At 40.2% G+C, this 21,925-nt stretch overlaps 3 protein-coding genes across 4 annotated transcripts; all 3 read left to right on the top strand.

Annotated features, from left to right (window-relative positions):
- Nucleotides 1–1,265: 1,265 nt before the first annotated feature.
- LOC143517208 (homeobox protein Hox-D10-like) lies at nucleotides 1,266–3,924 on the top strand. 2 transcript variants are annotated; one of them, XM_077009438.1, is made up of 3 exons: nucleotides 1,266–2,002; nucleotides 2,350–2,649; nucleotides 3,218–3,924. In XM_077009438.1, the coding sequence occupies exons 1-3, from the start codon at nucleotides 1,930–1,932 to the stop codon at nucleotides 3,493–3,495; spliced, it is 651 nt and encodes a 216-aa protein (XP_076865553.1). In that variant the 5' UTR covers nucleotides 1,266–1,929; the 3' UTR covers nucleotides 3,496–3,924. The 2 variants fall into 2 exon arrangements, with proteins under 2 accessions (XP_076865553.1, XP_076865554.1); XM_077009439.1 differs by having other exon boundaries at nucleotides 1,268–2,002; nucleotides 2,477–2,649.
- A 721-nt stretch (nucleotides 3,925–4,645) lies between these two features.
- hoxa9a (homeobox A9a) lies at nucleotides 4,646–15,129 on the top strand. The gene is made up of 2 exons (XM_077009426.1): nucleotides 4,646–7,817; nucleotides 8,084–15,129. Exons 1-2 carry the CDS (start codon nucleotides 7,259–7,261, stop codon nucleotides 8,320–8,322), a joined length of 798 nt encoding a protein of 265 aa, XP_076865541.1. The 5' UTR covers nucleotides 4,646–7,258; the 3' UTR covers nucleotides 8,323–15,129.
- A 2,628-nt stretch (nucleotides 15,130–17,757) lies between these two features.
- hoxa5a (homeobox A5a) lies at nucleotides 17,758–21,925 on the top strand. The gene is given in 3 exon segments (XM_077009425.1): nucleotides 17,758–19,674; nucleotides 19,676–19,937; nucleotides 20,277–21,925. Coding segments are annotated over 3 exon segments (813 nt in total). The 5' UTR covers nucleotides 17,758–19,371; the 3' UTR covers nucleotides 20,525–21,925.

Here is a 21,925-nt window from a genome sequence, read left to right as displayed (position 1 = left end):
GCATGCGGCCGGCTATGTCCCTTTTCACCACATATATTTGAACCTAATTTATGAGATTCATTTTTTTAAATGATCAGTAAAGAAGCTGAAGGTAAATTATGGCCACGCGAATTCAATGCGACATTACCGGGCACGACTACCGCTCTTTGAGTCCTATAGTTCGGACAGTGTTATGGCTAGCAGTGTCTGGTATCCTTTCAAGTTTACTTTTCTCCCTCTCTCTCTCTCTAACGTGAGTGATGTAGTTTGAAATATAGGTTGTAATTTTGTAACACGATCGGGTCTTTCCGCGAGAGAGATTCAATGACAACTTAAAGGCACGCGAGGGCGGGAAGGGCTTCCATGCACATTAAACACTTGTGGTGAACAATAAATGCTTCCTCTCTTTGAAATAAGACGTTATATTACTGTTCATTATTTTCACTTACAAAGAATATAATATTAAAGCGTAAGTATTTCTTAATATATTATAAGATATACTGATAATATATTTAATTATAATATGACAATAATATGATTATATAATCAAAGAATAATTAATTTTACTTTTAAAAAAAACTTTCGAAGTATTTTTCCCATCTCTCACAGCCTACAACTTTGATTTTCTGTCGTGTTTCTGTGTGTGTAAACCCGATACCCATGTAAAAAATCGTATTTGCTCCTGTTATAAAGACGAATGCGATTTTAAAGCCCTAGCCGCTATATGACTCACATCCAGACTATTGCAGACTTCACAACTCGAAGAAGCTTATTGTGTAACTTTGCAGCAACGCACACATACACCAACATTATAGCTAAATTGTGGATAACCTACATTAAGTAATGTTGTAATTCGTCTGTCATGTTGTATGTATACTACAAGCTATTATGCTTGTGCTATAAAACGCAATGTAATATAGAGATCATTCACACTCTTGCTGTCATCTTAACTTGAATTGCACATTGTAACATTGTAATGAAAACTATGTGGTGTTCTTTACACTTTCAGGCCTATATATGAATAGTAATTTAAATTATGTTTATTTAATGAGATGCTGTGATGTTGTCCTTCTATGTGCTTCTATATGTCAAGACATTTGCACCAGCGGTCAATTTCAAATTCAATATTCAATATTCTCTCTAATAACGTGATAATCTGAATCTTGTGCAGGTAATTGTTAACCTTGGGAGTATGTCATTTTCCATTTTGTGCTGTGTGTGGGGGAGGTTTTGAGGTGGGTGTGGTTGTGAGTGTAGGTATGTTTCTGGTTGTGGGTATGTGTGTGTGTGTGTGTGTGTGCGTGTGTGTGTGTGTGTGTGTGTGTGCGTGTGTGCGCGTGTGTGCGTGTGTGTGTGGACATTGTGGATCCGTTTCAAATTCAAGATTCTCTCTAATAACGTGATAATCTGAATCTTGTGCAGGTAATTGTTAACCTTGGGAGTATGTCATTTTCCATTTTGTACTGTGTGTGGGGGAGGTTTTGAGGTGGGTGTGGTTGTGAGTGTAGGTGTGTTTCTGGTTGTGTGTGCGTGTGTGCGTGTGTGCGTGTGTGCGCGTGTGTGTGTGGACATTGTGGATCCGTTAAGTTTTCTGTCTAAACTGCTTATTTCGACCGAATGTTTTGTGCAGTTGCCGGTGAATAAATAATAATGTGTGAAAGAAGCAATGAACGATAGAAACAATGAAAAGAAGGAACGAGAAAGAAAGACAAACAAAACAAACGGTGTGTCACGTACTCCAGCCGAGACTTGATCTCGAGCTAACGGATGACGTATTTGCTGTGGGCGTGTCCCTATGTGTTTGTGCACTTGCACAAGTTTAGAAGTGCAGACACAACTCGTGAGAACTCTTCATGCACAGCGGCATTAACAACAGAGCAACCCGGGCTCTGGAAATAACGAACAGAGGGAGCGTCCACCTCCTCTTATAAATCTGAACACACCCTGCTAATGGCCACAATAAGTCGTGAGCATCTGATCATCGCGCGGACTTCACCTAGCCAAACGCCATGTCCCACTACAGGTAAGAAAGAGGACGCTCTACCACCCAGCCAGACCTTTAGGAACTACCAAACGGAGTGCAGATTCCTGATCCCAGTACGCGCACAGAAACGCTCCCCATGACGAGTTAGGTTATGTGGATGAACAGGTCGTGGTCCCGTCGCGTGCACTCACGCGCCAAACATGAGGAAGATGTCCTGCCTTCTTGTCTTTCTCCTGCGAACAACGCACAGGAGAGAACATGTTATCTTATCAAGACACAAAACGGGCTTGGAGAAGCAGTGTTTTGCGAGGACTTCAATAATTCACAGTTTGCTTCAGAGTCCAGTATAGTTATTTGTAATTGCCGTAAATCGGTTCCTCTCCCAGGTTACTTCCGGCTCCCTGAGATGCTTTCACTTGCAAAGATTTATTGCCTTGGTATGCAGGACTACACAAGTCATCAAACGCCACTGACGACCACGGGCACTTTTCGATTCGGTTGTCTACTGCCCAGGTCAAATCAGACACCCGAACAAATACACGTGGATGTGGAGTCCACAAGGAGCAGAGGTCTGGCGCACGCACCTCCCGCTCACAGAGACAATGTGGAGACGCCGGAGTGCATCAACGAAGGAAGGTCACCTTCTCCCGAACACTCGACACCGTGTAAAGAGGACGGTGGCCAGGGTGAGTCTCACAGATTCCTACTAAACACATCCAGCGCTTAAAAATTAAACCTAACCCTGCACATTTATATAGCATATTTTAACAAGTATACTTATATTTTACACGATAAAAAGAGGTGAAGTAATTCGTCTTACAAATTGTGAAGAATACAGGAATACTCTGTAAAACAAACATGGTTAAATTAAAACAAAACTGTATTTATAATGGAAGATTAATAAAGACAGGCGAGATTTTTAAAAGTCAGAAAGGTAAACGAGCAAAAAAATACGAGGTACCTGTGTTGGTTAGCTGTGTTGGTTAGTTGTGTTGGTTAGCTGTGTTGGTTGCCTGTGTTGGATTACCTGTGTTGGATTACCTTTCTCTTCTCATTCAAAATATCAAATGCGTATAATCAGAAGCGCTTTGAATTTTAAAACATAGGCTATATATATTTTGTCTAATCTTAGACGCTCAACGTCTAAAGTACAAAACTGAGAGGTGGACACTGGCACACATTAGTACTCGAGGTATATAGATCATCGTGAAAGTCCTGTATGAATATCTTAAGGATCTGTCTATATTCTTGCAGGATACTCGAAAACTGAGAAAGTCTCTAACTGGCTAACGGCGAAGAGCGGGCGGAAGAAACGCTGCCCCTATACGAAGCACCAAACCCTGGAGCTCGAGAAAGAATTTCTGTTCAATATGTACTTGACTCGCGAGCGTCGCCTAGAGATCAGCCGTAGCGTGCACCTGACCGACAGGCAAGTCAAGATATGGTTCCAAAACCGGCGCATGAAACTGAAGAAAACGAGCCGCGAGAATCGGATCCATGACCTCGCACAATGTTGTGGGTTTTCCTCTTGACACGAATTTAAAAAATCATGTCCCGCCCTTGTTTTATAAAAAACTCTATTTATATTCCAGACATGCATCGTGCCTGAATTTTCTGTGTAAGCTACTGACGTTAAGAATGTTTTGGTTAGTAATTTTGCTTTTAGCTACCTTTGAGGGATCCATTTTGACTTCATGATGAATATAATGTTAATTTATTAAGATTTAAACCGTGACTGTTTTGTTACACAACTTCTTGGTTGGTGTAGTTTTATTCATGACTTCTCCGTATGAAAGTGACAATACTTTGCCTCCTGCGTGTGTGTGTGTGTGTGTGTGTGTGAGAGAGAGAGAGAGAGAGAGAGAGAGAAAGAGAGAGAGAGGAGAGAAAGTGTGTGTGTGGGGTGTGTGTGTGTGTGTGTGTGTGTGTGTGTGTGTGTGTGAGAGAGAGAGAGAGAGAGAGAAAGAGAGAGAGAGAAGAGAAAGTGTGTGTGTGTGGGGGGGGGGGGGGTGTGGGTGGGTGGTGTGTGTGTGTGTGTGTGTGTGTGTTGTGTGTGTGTGTGTGTGGACATTGTGGATCCGTTAAGTTTTCTGTCTAAACTGCTTTTCGACCGAATGTTTTGTGCAGTTGCCGGTGAATAAATAATTCTATGCACATTCACAATGTCTTGATTGTTGTTTTTGTGTTTTAGTATTTTCTACAGTAGCATGAATGATCAAACTAATTAAAATCTGAAAATTAAAACACGTTAATTTAAGTGGCATTATATAAAATCCTTTAACGCGTAAAAAAAATCTGGTTTAATTCGCTTTTGGGAGATTATGGCTTGGAGTATTTTAAGCCTCTAATATGGATTCGTCTCTATTTATCGTGTTTTTACTCGTCCGTTGGTGTCTTAGATCATGTCGTGTGTTGCTGGCGTAAATTCTTTGAATTCAGGTGTCGGCGTGTCATGAGCTTGTATAGTAGCCAGTTTAGTCCGCTTTTGTGGCGTTTTATAGCTCTCTGCTGTATGCGGCTCGTCACTTCTGTGCGAGTCTACCCTCCGAGCAGTTCTAAAACACAGTCTGCGAGAGACTGGGCTTGGGTTAACATTAAAACATTAGGCTATTCTCGTCTACTGGCCTTCTAATGTTAGAATTGAAACCGCGCTGGAGTACACAGGTAAGGCGAGATCTTAGCTTCCTTGTTTTAATGTTAAATGTTGTTGCGTTGACACTATGGACTTTATCTTGCGGCACCGATCGGTTTTCTTCATAGTAACGGATCCGCTTCGTTATGGACTCCGTTATAACCTGAATTCTACTGTGTTGTGGTTGTTTTCACTAGCTGCTCTTCTGTGCGGACACGAGACTGTCGAGTGGTTTAGGTAGTTTCATGTTGTTGGGATTGCATTTCTACCTCAGCAATACGAAACTGTCTTTATTGCCACAGTTAAATTCGTCGATATATATATTGTTCTGTTCCCATTGCATGTTTGTGAAGATAACTGCAGGCCAGTTCTGCTATCCAGATAACCTCTATCATTGCTTCCATTTTGTTAGCTTTGTTATAACTAACTAGACATTTTGTATAATATTTTGTATACACCTCAGTATGTATGTTTAAACAGCCCGAATTACGAGTCATGTGTAGTACAGAAGCATCGATCAAATTGTGCGGAGTTTATTTGAAACTCGTCGTTGATGACGGAATGAGACAAGGCCTCGGTTACGTCCACCGCGGTGAGGTCTAGGGGAGGGAGAGACGTCTCGTGGGCAACAGCGACTTCTGTGGAGCTCCAGCTCGAGGGCGCTTCCGCTCTGCCCTTTAAGTGGCGGCTAGACACAAAAGACTGCACGAGCTTTATGACGGCATTCAGCACGGCCAACAGGACCTTATCTCGGGTCCAAAAGAAATGAATAGTGCCTGCGGTAAAACGCGGCCGTGTTAACAAACACCCTTCAGCCGTTTACGGCCCCGAAGTGCCATACCGTTTCCGTTCTATTTTCTTTCTTAAATGTATCTGCCTTTCCTGTTGTAAAATGTAGCCACTCTCCACCAGGACTATCCAGGCCTCTCTCTCAATATAATTCATGTTTTTTGAGATTTGTGTCAGTTTAAGTGGAAATTGCGTGGTTTTTAAAAACAATAATAGTACTCTTGGTTTTATTGTGTAATTTTGGTTTATATATATTTTTAAATGTTTCCAGTACACATTACCAACAATGTAAACGGTGTCTATACGCACATAAGACAAAAATCTTTGGGTTTTAAACCTTCCAATTTAATATTAGTAGCATTTGGCCTGAATCTATTTACTTCAGCTGTATTATATTCATGGGTGGTTTCATTATTAACAGAAACGATTTTATTTGTTTTAAGTTGGCCGACTGTTTTGGTCAGACCATTGTCAGTACGGCCAAATTTCAATGGTAACAAATTATGATTAGTGCTATTATTACTATTGTTATTATTATTGTTATTAATATTATTATTAGTATTATTAGTAGTAGTAGTAGTAGTAGTAGTAGGTGTAATAGCTGTTGTAGTAGTGGTGGCGAAAAAATGTTTTAATAATGGCAAATGTTTTTATTCAAGCCTTCTCATTTTTGTTTTCTAAATATTATAGATTATTATCCGTTCAAATATCATAAACCAAAAAAATATGTAACATGTCCACAGCTCTTCGTTGTTATAATAATTGTTGCTTTTGTTCCTGCGTGTGGCTATAAGAAGTGGATCCTGTAAATGCAAAAGCTTTATTATTATTTCGTGTTTCAAGTGTTATCTATTTATTTGCTCCTATTGCACAGACTATACTGAATTGTTGATAAATGTTTATAATGTAGCGGTTATAGGGTGTTGTATGGTGGAGGGTTGACGCAGTGTATTAGTTTTCTGACGAGAATAAGACCATCACACTGCGAATCTGTGGGTATTAAAGTTACATAAACGCGAGTTAGCATAGATTTAATCCAGCTAGTATGTGAACATTATTCCCATACATTTATGGCACTTAAAGGTTTCAAGGCATTTCTGTTAACTGCAAAAAACTGTATTGAATCAATAATAATCTTGATTAGACTGATAGTTTCAGCGAATTACCAGGGTTCGTTTAAAAGTGAAAGCGACGTAGGTTTTGTACATTTGCTTATTTACGCTTCTTTCTTTTTTATTTATAGAACACCCACGACACAAATAAAAAATATATATTACATCAAAATTTTACATAGAGAAACAGGGTTTAATTGAAATTATACATGGTTCAACATGGTTTAATTGACTTTTTAAAATAACAAAACGTATTTTATTTGTAAATAATTATAAAGAGTTTAATTTCTGTCATTTGATGAAATAAACTTGAAATGTAGGTTTCCTGTTTTTTGTTTAGTTTTATTTTTTCTAAAGTGATGTTTATGTTAAAATGTTCCCATCTCCTTTTGGAATGTTTTGAAACACTTTAAAATCAGATTTCTGAAGTCCAGCCTATTTACATATCATGTTGGTTTTACTTCAGTATTCCTGTATACGCCACAATTTTACAACATTCAGTGGGTATTTTTCTATTTTCCATTAAACTGGGGTTGTTAAAGATCTCAGCGTTAAGCAAAATTGGGTTTTTTTTTACAGCAAGGGCGATTGATTTATCCTTTATTGTTCTGTCCCTGTGGTCACGTGCACACGTCACCCAATCGAATGGCAGCTTGTCTTCAACTTATTAACCGACTGGTGCTTTGCGAGGGCGAAGCTGCCTTTTGATATCCAGAGTTTATTATTTTGCGAGGGTGTTGGTGTGTGTATGTTGGTGTTTTTATGTGTGTATATGATTGTGTGTTTGCCCCCACCATGTCGACATCCGGAGCTGTGACAGGATACTACGTAGACTCCCTGATTCTCTCGGAGAGCGAGCAATCACACATCCCCTCCGGGCCCGGACTTCTTCCGCACGCGCGGCAGTCAGCTTTGCCTACCGATTGCAACGAGCTAGGACCCTGCATATTCCCATCAAAGCAGCCAGTGTTTGGCGGCTCGAACTGGAGCCACATACCAGCACCTGTGGTGAGTGGGGTAACATCTGTGTATCACTCGCATGCACAACCCCAACCCCCATTAGCGGGAGACTTCGCACAGTCGTGGATGTTGGAATCCGGTTGCGGACCTCTGCGTCTAACCGAACTACCGACTACCCATTCTCACTACTCCGCCAAACCCGAGCTGGCTGGAACGCACAATAGCAGTGCACGCGCGACCTCCCTCTCTGTTCTCCAACACGACGACTTCCCAAACGGGGTGCGCGCCACGCACGAGCCGCTGTCCGGCCGGAATGGAGATGCTGCAGAAGAGAGCCAAGAGAGAACCGACACCGGTCCAAGTAAGATGAAGCGGTTAAGGGGCTTTAGGTTGCAGTGCGTGCAGTGATTAACTACACTTTGCACCCGATGCCTGTCAGACGTGTTGAGGATTACTGGTTAATGCTGTAGCTCCTGGTAAACGTGGTAATGACTTAAATTTCGTGATTCGTTTTAATTTCGGTGTTGCTAAATTTGCACGTGTTCTTTTCAAATGTCTCTGTCGGTTTGGTGTTGGTTCATAATGTCGCACTCCGATATTCTCCTTGCTCTCTCTGCCTTTCTTCAGACAACCCCGTGTCCAACTGGCTTCACGCGAGCTCTACGCGCAAAAAACGCTGCCCGTATACTAAGCACCAGATCCTCGAGCTGGAGAAAGAGTTTCTGTTTAATACTTACCTCACACGCGACCGCAGATACGAGGTCGCGCGCCTGCTCGGTCTCACTGAGAGACAGGTCAAAATCTGGTTCCAAAACCGCAGGATGAAGATGAAAAAACTGAACAAAGACAGAACGAAAGACGCATGACAGAGAGAACACGTTGTAGAAGACACTGGAAAATCCCGAACAGACGGGGAGTTCTTAACTTAGATCCTGTCTCGATCATTTCATGAAAATTCTAGTCTTAAAGCATGCTAGGATCCAGTTGTACTGCATATCGGAGTACTTGTGTGTCTTACGTGATTTTACATGATCGATTATTGCACAAATCCAGTTGTACTGAAAAGAAAGACGGACTGTTTTTATGGACTTCACCAAGCCCTTTGTTTTTTTTTTCTTAAACTGATATGGATTCCATTTATGTGTTAATTCACGTCCGACTGTATCTTGGTGTGTGTATGTGCCTTTAGATCATAGTTGTGAAGTTTTTTGCTCATATTTTTGTCTAATGCTGCGTTTAATCTGCGTTTATGTGGTGCCAATGTAGTTTTCACAGAATCGGACATCAGAAATCTAGAAATATTTCCAGCTTTTGTTCGAAAGGTTTTTATCACTACATAGTCTATTCGCTACCTACATCACAATGAAGACAAACTGTTCGTGACAACATCTAAATTCTAAAATCTAAATTTTGTTTTCAGGGAGTCAGTAAATTACATTGAAGTTATATATAGCTACATACAACAGAAATTAAAACATAAACTGATGCCAACATAAATATACCTCAAGGTCTTCTGATCTTTAGTTCAGATATAACTATTGTAATTCATACTTTATTTATTGAAGAATAAATACCTAAATACCATATTACTATTATTATTATTATCACCACAGTTTCATCTAGCAAGGTCCTCTTAAAGTTATTCCACAATTCTTAAACTGGATTCTCTTTATTTCGCATCGCGAAGTGGTGTAAAAAATGTGACACACATTTCACATGCGTGAATTATACTTTAAATGCACCACCTCCCCTTTCGCAGACTCTCTATTATACACACACACACATACACACACACACACACACACACACACACACACACACACCCTTTGTGTGTTAGATATAGCTGGCTCTGTATTCGTCTGCGTCTACGGATAGTCGAGGCCATTTTGGGGTGTGATGAGGCGCTACCCTAGCTGCCTCTCCCCGCAGTGCAGCTTCTGCTAAAAGAGTTTTCTAGTTGTATACTGTCATAAAAGACAATTACCGCCATAACCGTTTATGGGGTGCAAAGCCCTGCGAGGCGAGAGAACGCAACACAAGAGAGATGTTATTAGGCCCAACAGCTGAAGTCAGCGACTACTGCGTTGTAAGTGCATCCGGGAGCTGCTTTAGGACAACCCGTGACGTGGAAACACGTACCTACCCGTTCTACAGAAATCCTCGTGCCAAATAGCGACACGCGCTAAGATTTCCCATTTTGTACGCCGACAATTAATAAATGTTGCATGAGTTGTATAGCATAGCTCTAACACTCTAGTGTAAAATACACCAGACGGCACGTGAATTGACGCACACAACCCGCAGATGGACGGCGACTTCAAAGACCTCACCGCGAGACGCAGACATTCAGTGCAGGCGTTACAACACTGTCTGGCATTCCCGGGTTAATGGCTTTATGGCTGTCCAGACACAATTAGGCCGCTTTCCGAAGCCGTGCGCCCATTTCGGCTGGAGCCTTTCTCTCTCTCCCCTCTGGTGCTTTCCAATAGACTTTGCTGCATGCACGTAAAGAGCAGCGGAAATAATCTGGTTTTATTGGCGTGTCCGGCTGGAGCCAACCCCGCGGCGCTCTCCAACACCTTTTGTCTCAATGTTATGGACCTAAATGGCAAAGACTAGCGCACGGGAGTATTTTTTGTTACGGTTATACCTTTTATTTATTTATTGGTAATGGTGATTTGCAGGATCTAAGAAATATATCGCATATTCCATTTTTTTTTGAACATTTTTGTTATTCTTCCAGCAAAATATCTTAAGCGCGCTTTTTCTTCAGACTGTTACAACATCTGACCACAGGATGTCAGCAAAGTTCCACCAAAATCGGCTAAAATGGCCACTTTCAAAGCGTATTACAAACGTAAGACGTGTGATGACGTCATATACAGCCGCAGTGTATCAAACCTTATTTCAAGCACTTACAAATGATGCAGTATGACTTCAAATAATGATGTCGAAGAAAATATTTATATACTTAATGAAATCTATCTTTTCTAGTTAACTGTACCTTTGAGTTTTTATTCGTTCGAGTCCACTTTAGACTCTGTTAGGCTATAGTAATGGACTCAAATCGTCACTTTATCATTTCGGCTACATAATACAGTGATTTTGCTAAACCCTGTAGGTTTTGGTCGTTTTTACAGATACAATAGTCAAACACTCTCTGGCGTGTTGATCTAAGGGACTAAATTGTGACTCGGGGAAAACATATTTGACTAATTTGGTAATCTATAGATTCGTAATTAATAATAACAGTAAAACACAATGATAATTATTTCCGTTTTGTCTCTTCTTTCTCTATTGTGATCGGTATTGTCAATTTTTCTCTCTATTATATGTGTACTGGACGGAAGGCAAAACATAACATACGCATTCTGAAACATGTAATTTAGTCTATAATTTTAATAAAATTAAACTATAATTTAGTTTAATAATTTAACATATAACTTAGTCAGTAATATGTCTTACATTTTTATATAAAGAAAGATGTGTTGTCGATACTGAGGTTTTCGACGTTGTGTAACACTGTCGTGACAGGGATTGTGTTGCTCATTGCAGTACTCATTGCAGGAATTTAAACGAATGCGTGTGGTGTGAAATTGAAGTTGCAATAATTTATTTCCTCACAGTAAATTATGACCTTATTTTATTCCATGAAATAAATACTTTTATTTTATTCCATTATTGTATTCCATAAAATAAAAGTGCGTAATAGGGATTCTCTTGATTTGACTTATAAACTAAATAATAATAATAATAATAATAATAATATTATTAATAATGCGTGTTAATATGTTTGAAGAATCAGAGAGTGAAATGTATTGTTGAAATGTATTGTTATCTCTAGATACTATTATCTACTGCAACGGAAAAAGACTTTAAAAAAATGTTAGGCAGTTTTGGGCTGTGATATAAACCATGCTGGAGACAAGAAAGTAGCATCAACATGAAGACATCGGTGACTTTCAAAATACAATAAAATAAAATACAACAAAAATAACTTGAAATGAAATAAAACGGAACTTTGGTGGAAAGTGAAGAAAACACTCCAAAGATTAGGATCTGTTAGGGCTACGTCATTATTAGGGTTACGTCATTATTATTAGGATCTGTTAGGCCTACGTCATTATTATTAGGCTCTGTTAGGGTTACATCATTATTATTAGGATCTGTTAGGGCTACGTCATTATTATTAGGATATGTTAGGGTTACATCATTATTATTAGGATCTGTTAGGGCTACGTCATTATTATTAGGATCCGTTAGGGCTACGTCATTATTTTCAATCATTCAATCATGCCAACTTACAAAACATAAATTCTGTTTATAAATAAACATCTAAAAACAGTGTTAATTAGGTATAAACATTGCTGAACCAATTCCAAAGAATCATTTCACGTTTTAAAATAGAATACATCAATGCCTTTGTTTAAAAAGTAAAATTTAAAAAAGTAAAGAATTTGTAATGCCTTTTTCACTTAATCGGTTTTGTAATTCAGTTGTTGTTATGTGTGTAGAAACGTCGTTGTTAAAAATAAATGTGTTCTTTTTTGTACGTATCGTAATTTATCACTTGTCAAAACCATCTCAGAGCGTTAATTCTCAGAGCAATGTAGACCGTAAAGAAAACGGTCGCTTATCGAATCTCCTTTAAGCCTGTTATTAATGTTCCCACTGTAAAAGGCAATACACCGAGTACGGTGCAGATTACGTTACAGTGTGTGTACAATTTCACAGCGCTGGAATCCCGAGGGCAGACGTCGACGCAAACGCATGTTGTACCTGATTGGATGACCAAAGCACATGGCATGGCCACGTGACGGTTAAAGCCCGACGCCTGCTGGTTGGATTGGAGCGCGCGCCAGCTGCACCCGCGCCGTACTTCACCAGCCTCGTAAAAACGACACGAAGGATTCTTCACCAACAAATCAAATGGAAGGGAAAACGTCGTCTGTATTGTGCGTGTTTTTTCCAGTAAAGCGTAGTTCTCATACCCATCCACCAGAAGAAGCTCCGCAAATTATTCGTCAATTTGCTCATAATTGGTCAGTCATTCAGGAAAGTTTGATTTAAAGACGGAGTTTTGGCTAAGATGGCAATACCATCGAAACAGATGAAGCAGTATCACCTACTAATGGTCCAACACAGAAATCAGAGTCTACACGTGGAGAAGAGCGTCAGATCTGAATCCATCTTTGTTCATGTTGGAGATACTGTGTCCATCTTTGCGCAGTGAAACGGCACCACGGACCAGCGCAACTTCAGCCCTGTCCGTCCATGTTTGCTAGTTCAGTGGGTGCATAGCTTCACTTTATAACTATCTTTTGTGAGGTCTTATGCGGGCTAATTTAATATTATCTCATCCCTTTAATATTATCTCATTTATACAGGAATCCTTACTAACTGGACAGATATTTGTAAGGAAGATATTTTATTTTTTGACTCAGTGATTAATTGCAGTTAAAAATACTAGTCCAAGTTAATAGACATCTAAATTAACACAAACTGACACAATGTAGCCTTGTTATCAGACAAATAACCAACACAAATTAACACAATGTAATTTGCCAAGTCCACATTACTAATATGTTTGTACCAGGGTGAAGAAACTTTGAGTGGGGAAGCGATAGGCACATGTCTGCAGCTCATATAGTGAAATATAGTTAACTGACCTCCAACTCTGTGTGAAACACCTACAGCTAACCACTGATACAAGGACTAGAGCCACACAGCTAACTACTACAAGACAAGTTCCACAGAGTTAAGCACTACTACAGGATTAGGACTAGGTTCAAAGAGTTAATTAAGCACTGATATGGACTACATTCACAGAGCTAACCTCTGCTATAACAGCCTACAAGAAACAGAAGCAAAATATGCTACAAGGCATTTTTCATATATTTGAGTTTTATGAGTTTAGTTAAATTCATGATTATTGAAGGAAAAGTGTCTCAGGTCAGTACTGATACATCTCTGCAGGTGTTATTATCCCCATAATTCAGTAGAATCCACAGCAGTAACATTAACCAGGAAAATGATGTAGTTTATATATGTTGTGTTCTTAAACACAACTTAAACAGGTCTTATCATTAGGTGGTGTAATAAGTTAATATTGTAATTGGGTAACATGGTAATATGCAAAAATGATAATATGGTAATAGGTATTATGCAGGGTGCGAATTCTACAATGATAATTGGGGGGATCAAGTTTTTTTCAGGGTGTAAATGAAAACCAGTACAGCGCAAGCGCGTGCTTCAGTAAACTGAAGTCTTACCATCCTTACAGTGTCTTGCTTTCTTACTGTAATGTCTACAGCACGTAAATGATAAATCCATTACATCACCTGACCGATAATGAGTCAGGCAGGCAAACGCGAATGGCTATTAACACAGAATGGTATGATCCACTTTAGGGGTGCTTGAAATCGTATCAGAATATTCTTCCAGCCATAGACACTGCATTTTTTTTGTAGTATTTAACATTATATGTGAGAAGTACATTTAAATGTTTTGACCCCCCCCCAAATTATTGGTTTTGCCCCTTTAGGGGGGTTGATGCCTTAAACGGGGGGGTCTGACCCCCCCAATCCCCCCCGTAATTCGAACCCTGGTATTATGGATATATGCAAATAGGATAATGTGGTAATAGGATAATGTGGTAATATCACAGTGGTTTGTGAATATGTTGCATTAGTGGTGCATTTGAAAGAGACAAGAGAGAATATTGTCATCTTCATTTGGAAACAGCTTTCCATGTACAATACAATTATTTCTTTGCCAAGAATGACAGATGAGAATACACTACGCAAAGAATAACAGAGTAAATAAATATAAAGGTATTCATCTAAAATATTCTTAATGTGTCCAATGAAATTTACAATAATATGTACAAAAAGTATTTTATGCTACTTTTGTGAAATTCTGCACATTGGATGTCAGTGGATGAAGTCTGTATTTAAAACCCAGCACTGACTAAGACTAGTAGCTTTTCCAGCCCAGGGGCCATAGCTAAATCTGCCCGTGTAGAGAGACACACACTTGCACACTTTACTGTATTATACACGGTTTTAAATGTTAGTTTGGTTTGGAATGTATAGTGGTATGAAAACAGACTGTTGCTTTAATGAACAGGCCTCTCACATTCAGTCTGAACTTCACACATTTGTGTTAATAACGTGCTGATGCAGAGGTCTACAAAGTTCAGCATAATAATTTCATTTTCATTAGTATATATACTTCCTAACCCTAACCCTATAATAGCATAATGAAAGACAATAATCAATGGATTTATATTAATAATATTGCGTTATAATTATTACATTAATTAAGCCATGCACAGAGAGATTAAAATACACAGTAAAACAGTAAAGATGAGTCTTAAGACATTACTTAAAACAAATAATGTCTGGGGCAGTCTATCTAATATGCAAGGGACACAACACTAAAAAGCTCATTCTAGAACTCTGACATGCACGGACGTAGTTTTGGGGGGGGACGGGGGGGACATGTCCCCCCCACTTTTTCAAAAGCCGGTTTTGGTCCCCCCCAGTTTTTACAGTTAAAACCAAATATTTAAGTAGCGACGAAGTCATGTCCCCCCCACTTTTTAACGGTTAAAAAAACAATATCCAAATAGCGACAAATCTAGCACTAGGATCATGCAGCTCCGAGCTCCCCCCCCCCCCCCCCCCCCGCTCAACAATTTTTGTTCACAGCGCTCAACAATTTTCATTCAACCCCCCCCCCCCCCCCCCCCCCCGCTCAACAGTTCGCCACCCCAGGTTGTGTCCCCCCCACTTATGAAATCAAAACTACGTCCATGCTGACATGTATGGAGAAACTCATTCTAGAACTCTGACATATATGGGGAAACTCAATGTAGAACTCTGCTGCTACTGTCTCAAATCTATGCTTTAGTCTTGCTTTAGGGACAGGACAACAAGTAAGATGGTGAGAGTGTCTGAGCAACCAGAGAAGAGCACAGGATGTTAAAAGTCCATTAAGATAAGAAGGAGACATGCCATTCAGGCATTTAGAAACAAAAAATACAACTTTACATTTAATTCTAAAGTCTACAGTCCACAGGGAGTGTTCAGATGGGCTAGTATGGGAGTCTTGTCCTGTCCTGTCAGGAGCTCAGCTGCAGCATTCTGGACAATCATCAAGTCGGGAAGTAATGAAAGCCTGTGTGTGTGTGTGTGTGTGTGTGTGTGTGTGTGTGTGTGTGTGTGTGTGTGTGTGTGTGTGTGTGTGTGTGTGTGTGTGTGATATATATCACACACAGATGTATATATATATATACCTGGATATACCCCTGAATGTTTTTACAGTATCTCACAATCCCTATGGTCAATTACCCCTAGGATTTTACTTTCATTAAAATTTGAAAACATTTAAGGCCATCCAGTCTTTAATATCAATGGAGTTCAGTGGTAGTTTAAGGGAACAACATTCCTTTAGTTTGATGGGTACGTTCATCTGGGTCTGCATAATAATCTAATTTAACCGCATGTAACATAGTTTTGAAAAATCCCATATGATAAAAAGGTGTAGACCTATATGAACACACCGATTACAAAGTGCATAGACCTATATGAACACACCGATTACTGCATGTAAAATGGCGCCTTGCAAAGATCTCTGCTTTCCCGCCCCTGCTTCTCCCCAGAGCCTGGCTATAAATCTGCTGTTGTTTATGAAAATTTACTACTGCTGTACAACTTTATGAGCCCGTATGGTTTCCTATTGGCTGGTTGGAGTCACATGGTTTTAAGGTCCCAGGAACGTGAACTTTTCATGTGCAGGCGTTGTTCTCCCAGATCAGGGAGCTCAGCGCGTCTCTTCCTCTCTCATCTACACAACGCCACTCACTGGTGTTCTGTTTGTTTTTGTAGTTCTGGAGTTACAGATATATTTAGGCTCACTGGCAAGAAGAGCCAACTTAGCCGGAGTGCTGATCACCACTGGGATGAAACCTCACACAAAGAACAAACTGACCTGTCAGATGTTCTCCACGTCCCACACACAGCTGCTTCGAAGGAGCATCGGACACCACGATGGGTACGGCTGTGAACACCACGATGGATACAGCTGTGAACATCACAACGGGTATGGCTGTGAACACCACGACGGGTACGGCTGGGAACACCACGACGGGTACGGCTCTGAACACCACGACGGGTACGGCTCTGAACACCACGACGGGTACGGCTGGGAACACCACGACGGGTACGGCTCTGAACACCACGACGGGTACGGCTGTGAGCGCCATGACAGGTAGGGCTGTGGGATCACAGTCATCATACTCTGTAATAAGAATATAAAAAGGACACAAGTGCATGAATAACAAGATTATTATTATTGTTGTGATTGTGGTTATTATTATTATTGTTGTGGTGATTATTACTAATCTGCTTTGGCGGTTCACTGGTTCGTTTCTGATGCGTGGCAGAGCGCTCTATTTGTGTGGACTTGATCTTGACGTGCACATCAATGCACTTTAGTGACGTCAGTAAGGAGGTCGGTGCCCTTCAGGGTATGTGGCTCTGTTTTGATCTGGCTGCACCTTAAAACTGCCGCCTGGTGGCGCTGTGACATAACGCTTAATGCAGCTAATAGTACCACAACTTCACGGCTTTCTAAGTATTTAGACAACGTTGTTTGAGTATCGGGTGTCATTTACTTGTTCCTCTGGCGCTCTAGTCCTTTCGACAAGGCCTATCTATTTTGACACACTTAATCTGATATTTTGAGCGATTTCAACGGACCCATCTAACAATTATTCTTTCCTCAGAGAGCCCTCGAAGCGGGTCGTTTTATTTGAAACTTATTGTCCATGAGTAAAAAAAAACCATGGCAGTATTTGATCAATTTCTGTGCTTAATGCAATTGGAGACTTTTTCTGATGTTAATGCGCCCTGATACATTTCTGTATTTTACGTTAGTAGTGTTATTTATTCTATTTGTATTTAACCCACTGTCGAGTACAGAAAGTGTCTTAAGTACAAATATATAAATATTATATATATATATATATATATATATATATATATATATATATATATATATATATATATATATATATATATATATATATATATATATATATATATATATTTACAAATTGGTTTATTTGTCACCATCGGCGTCATTATCACAGCCACCATCTAATTCTATTTTTATTAAGTGGTAGTGGTGTTTGTTTATTGTTAAATGCTATAAATGCACAGAAAAAAATTTTTTTACTTTAATTTATAATTAATTAATTTATAGAAAAATAGTAATTTAATAAATTAATTAACCCTTGCACGTGATCATTTTATTTGTATGTATTTATTAATTTAATTTATATATTGTGCTTTGCCTTGTTAAATATTAATGGTGCCTGTCGGCAGGGAGAGCACTATAGTCACCCAAGTGTATTGAACCGTAATTTGTTATTCCAAATTGCGCTATAGGTAGACTACTAATGTAACAGCCTTGAATGTATATGCAGTATTCTTTTCAGGTGTCAGTAATGACATTTGAGTAGTCATTTTCAGGTTCAGTTGTAGGGTGTCACATTCATATTTAGCGATGTATCCGTGTTATGAATATGTCCGAAGCCTGACTGCTTATTTTATACAATGTCTAACGCGTCTGGTTCACGTCCCAATTTGCACCTTAGTTTCTTGCACCGTGCAGTGGTCATTCAAGTTTTGTAATGGATAGTCCGCGCCATTTGGATAGCAGTTTTGGTACAAAGCTGCAAATATTGACGCTGTTCAGTCACTGCGCGCGAACTGTGACGGGTTGCTCTGACTGGATCCCGTGTTTGTCCCATGAAAACTGGAATTTTATGAGCAAACCAGTTTGTGCTGTCATTTCAGTATGTCTTGGGAAATTAAAGAGGAAATCTTGAAGAAGAAATTCATATCGTTCATTTAAATGACAATTGAACACACACTTGTACACGCACACAAGAACAACAACCACAATATCAACAACTCCCTCGTTATAAAAAGAAACGCGCGGAACTATTGTTTAGGCTACACACTCAAACGATCGATGTGTTACCGGTCACGATATTCAGTGAAGTGTTGTCCCTTACGTCTTCATATAGTAACTGTTTATGATGCCACGAAAAGATGAGAACAACATACCTAGTAAACATGTAAAGGTTGTCTCTCTTTAGCTGGAGTCCTTGGGAACGGTTTAGAGTCTGTTAACCAAAAACGTATTACAGTGAAAGTGACAGTGATTCTAAGCAGGGCTATGTAGTTACAAAGTTATATGGACTGAACTCGCCTTTTGTGTAATATGTTTTGAATAACGTATTCCAGTTTTTTATGTTTAATACTCGGAAGAATGGTCTTCCATTCGTTCGATGGATAATTTTGATGTTAGACTCCATTGCATTCAACGAATATTCCCTCTTTCGCAGAGATGTCAGGGCATTGTGCATTGTTTCAGAAGCAATAATTTTTCTGCAGCAAAGCCATTAACCTCTGCATGACCCTGTAGCTGCCTCGCCTTGGAAGTGAACAGACAGGAAATTCCCTTATTTGACCAAAGGGTGGCGCACAACTACAATTCTACACAGACTCCGGCCGATACCTACGCACGGGCGCGCGCGCTCGCCCTTAAAAGATTCCACCCAGATTTCCTGCTTGCGCTCCAGTTTACCGCTGGAGGTCATCGGAGAGGATTTACGACTGGTCAACAAAAACACGTGACTCCAAGCCATACCCCATATTTGGGCGCCTACGTAAGAGCATGAAGTCTGTGTCTCAGTCATTTCCATAATTCATCATAAATTGTGCAAGGCGCAATAGACGCTCAAAACTATCAAGAGACACAAATCAAGCACTCGCGCTATTGTTCTCTCTACGGCTGTAATAACACCGACTAAACAATTATAAGCTAATCAGTGACAACCAATGAGCTCTTATTTTGTGAACTCATTCTGCGGTCGCTATCCAAATGGCGCGGACTATCCATTACATAACTATGGAGATCACAGTTCCAGTGACCAATACCGGAACTCTACGAGCATGCACCCCAGCAGGTACAGCTACGGATATAATGGAATGGATCTCAGCACCGGTCGTTCCACGAATGACCAGTTCGTCTCCGCCGGTGAAGGAGCTCAAAGCTATAATCAGAGCCCAGCGGAGACGCCTGTCGATGCACGATACAATCAACCGGTCACCGCAAGCAATGTACCGTCGCAGTCGCCACCCCCCTGACCCCCTCGGTTGCTCCTCGGCGGAAAGTTCTCCAGCTCGAGAACGCTCTCATCGCGCCATAAAAAACTCCATACTAAATTCTAGCGGCTCTGCGTCCAGTGGCGGTAGTGCGTTTCTGGGTTGTGAAGACGTCCCCAAAACGTGCAGCAGCCTGGAGGAAAGAAACACAAGGGGAAGAGCGCAGGAGCCTCAGAGTGTGTCTGAAACCTCTCAACCACAGATATATCCCTGGATGAGAAAACTCCACCTAAGCCACGGTAAACAAAAGATAAAGCAAGTCCTCATTGCTCTTATTCTGCCACTTTTGTATGTTAAAAGTTTCCTTCGATTACATTTTAAAACGTCAGACGTTTTGTGGCAAATTAATTTATATTAAGCCCATGAATCAGACTGATAGCCTCAATGTTCCCTAAGGAAATAAATGTTAAATGTTTATTTAGATTCCGTATGAGTGTATAGTGATTTACATGGCGGGTGTCCACAGGTGCATATTTTAAGAGTGTGGAGCTAATTTTCAAAACACTTAAAAATTTTAAAGTGCCTGTTTTTTATTGTTTACTTTTATTTTACGTTTTCTGGACCATTGGTATTTACAGACTTGGCTGGCCCGGAGGGAAAGAGAGCACGGACAGCCTACACGCGGTACCAAACCCTGGAGCTGGAGAAGGAGTTCCACTTCAACCGGTACCTGACTCGTCGCCGACGGATAGAAATTGCACATGCGCTCTGCCTCTCTGAAAGACAAATCAAAATATGGTTTCAAAATCGGAGAATGAAATGGAAAAAGGACAACAAATTGAAGAGTATGAGTATGTCGGCTGCGGGGGGTGTGTATCGGCCCTGAGTGTGTGTGTGTGTGTGTGTGTGTGTGTGGGTGTGTGTATGTTATCTTAAAAGTGTGCGCTCAGTTCGAACGGGATATGAGATGTTCCTCCTTTCCTGAGCACGACAGACTTTCCGCTGTCTGTGACTCACTGAACACCACGTATTGCTCGTGATCAACAAAACATTTCTCATATAGATTGTGAAGTAAAATGCTTGTGTGTCTGCACCGTTGCGTACTAAAGTTGTAGGTAGAATTAATATATCCATATGGAAGTGTAAATTAACTTATTACTTATTTACAATTTTGGCGACAAGTGTTGAGGTCTCCACCGAATGCATTCAGTAAACAGTAAAGAGTAACTTCCGCACTTATTAAAATACTTATAAACAGTGAAGGTCGTATTGGGTAATTACATCTTTGTTGTTCTCTGATGTGTAAATATGTCTTGATGGATGTATTTATTTTGTTCTTCGCAAATATAATGTGAGGTTACACACATTTCTGCGATGAGGCGGGAGTAGTGGCCCACCTGTGTGTGTGTGTGTGTGTGTGTGGTCCTACTGTATTTTTAACCTTGTTGTGAAAACATAGCAGTTACACTGTATCATTTTTGCACGTTATCCCGTAAAAGCAGCTACTTGTACTAATGTCCGACTTTCATTTGTATTTAAATTTCTAGTTTAATTATTGTCATTTTGCTATCTCGTGAAGTTCTGTAAATATGTGGGCTATAACTGGAGATTCAGCGGATATCAAAATATCGCTGGTGAAGCCAATAAATTTTTTATCCCCCTCTTGCGTCGGATTTTATTCAATTAGGAGTGTTTACTGAGTAATTGTTTTTGATTTGTGCAAACGTAGTATATTGCTAAACAATTATGTGTTGACTGGTATTAAGTTAAGTACTTTATACTACGTTAAATAACACATGTACCAAAGGAAATTATTGGATTTCAGATTTGATCTTAAACAGAATGAAAACATTCTGTTTAAGATTTCTTTGAGGTAGCCAAAATGTTCTGGGAAAAAAAGTTGACTTTGAACGCCTTGTCAAAGTTCAACAGGTAGAAGCACCCGTACTCTGCGCGCGGAGACCGTTCGGTTCCCTCGCTGTCGTTTCAGCAGAGACTGCGCCAGTGACCCGTTTGGAAAAGCTATTCAGCTACTCAGAATTTTGACTTGCAAACTTAATTAGGCCTTGTGGCATTCTGCCTTTAGGACACGGGGCCGAGGAGCGAACAGGGAGGCTTGGCCTATGAATCAGGTCGTAAAAACCATCCAGGGCGCACGGACAGATAGGCCCGCTGCCCATAAAACAGTCACGTGGTGGCCATTAAAGAGGGTTTATGGTTTTGGGGAGTCGGCAGTATATCGCATATAAGATCTAATGGCACTGACGCGGAGCTTCTTTGATTCTTT

The sequence above is a fragment of the Brachyhypopomus gauderio genome, chromosome 6 (genome assembly GCF_052324685.1).
Source record: "Brachyhypopomus gauderio isolate BG-103 chromosome 6, BGAUD_0.2, whole genome shotgun sequence".
NCBI lineage: Eukaryota > Metazoa > Chordata > Actinopteri > Gymnotiformes > Hypopomidae > Brachyhypopomus > Brachyhypopomus gauderio.
The sequence above is the reverse complement of the archived record's forward strand: the minus strand, read 5'-3'. Positions and strand labels throughout refer to the sequence as shown.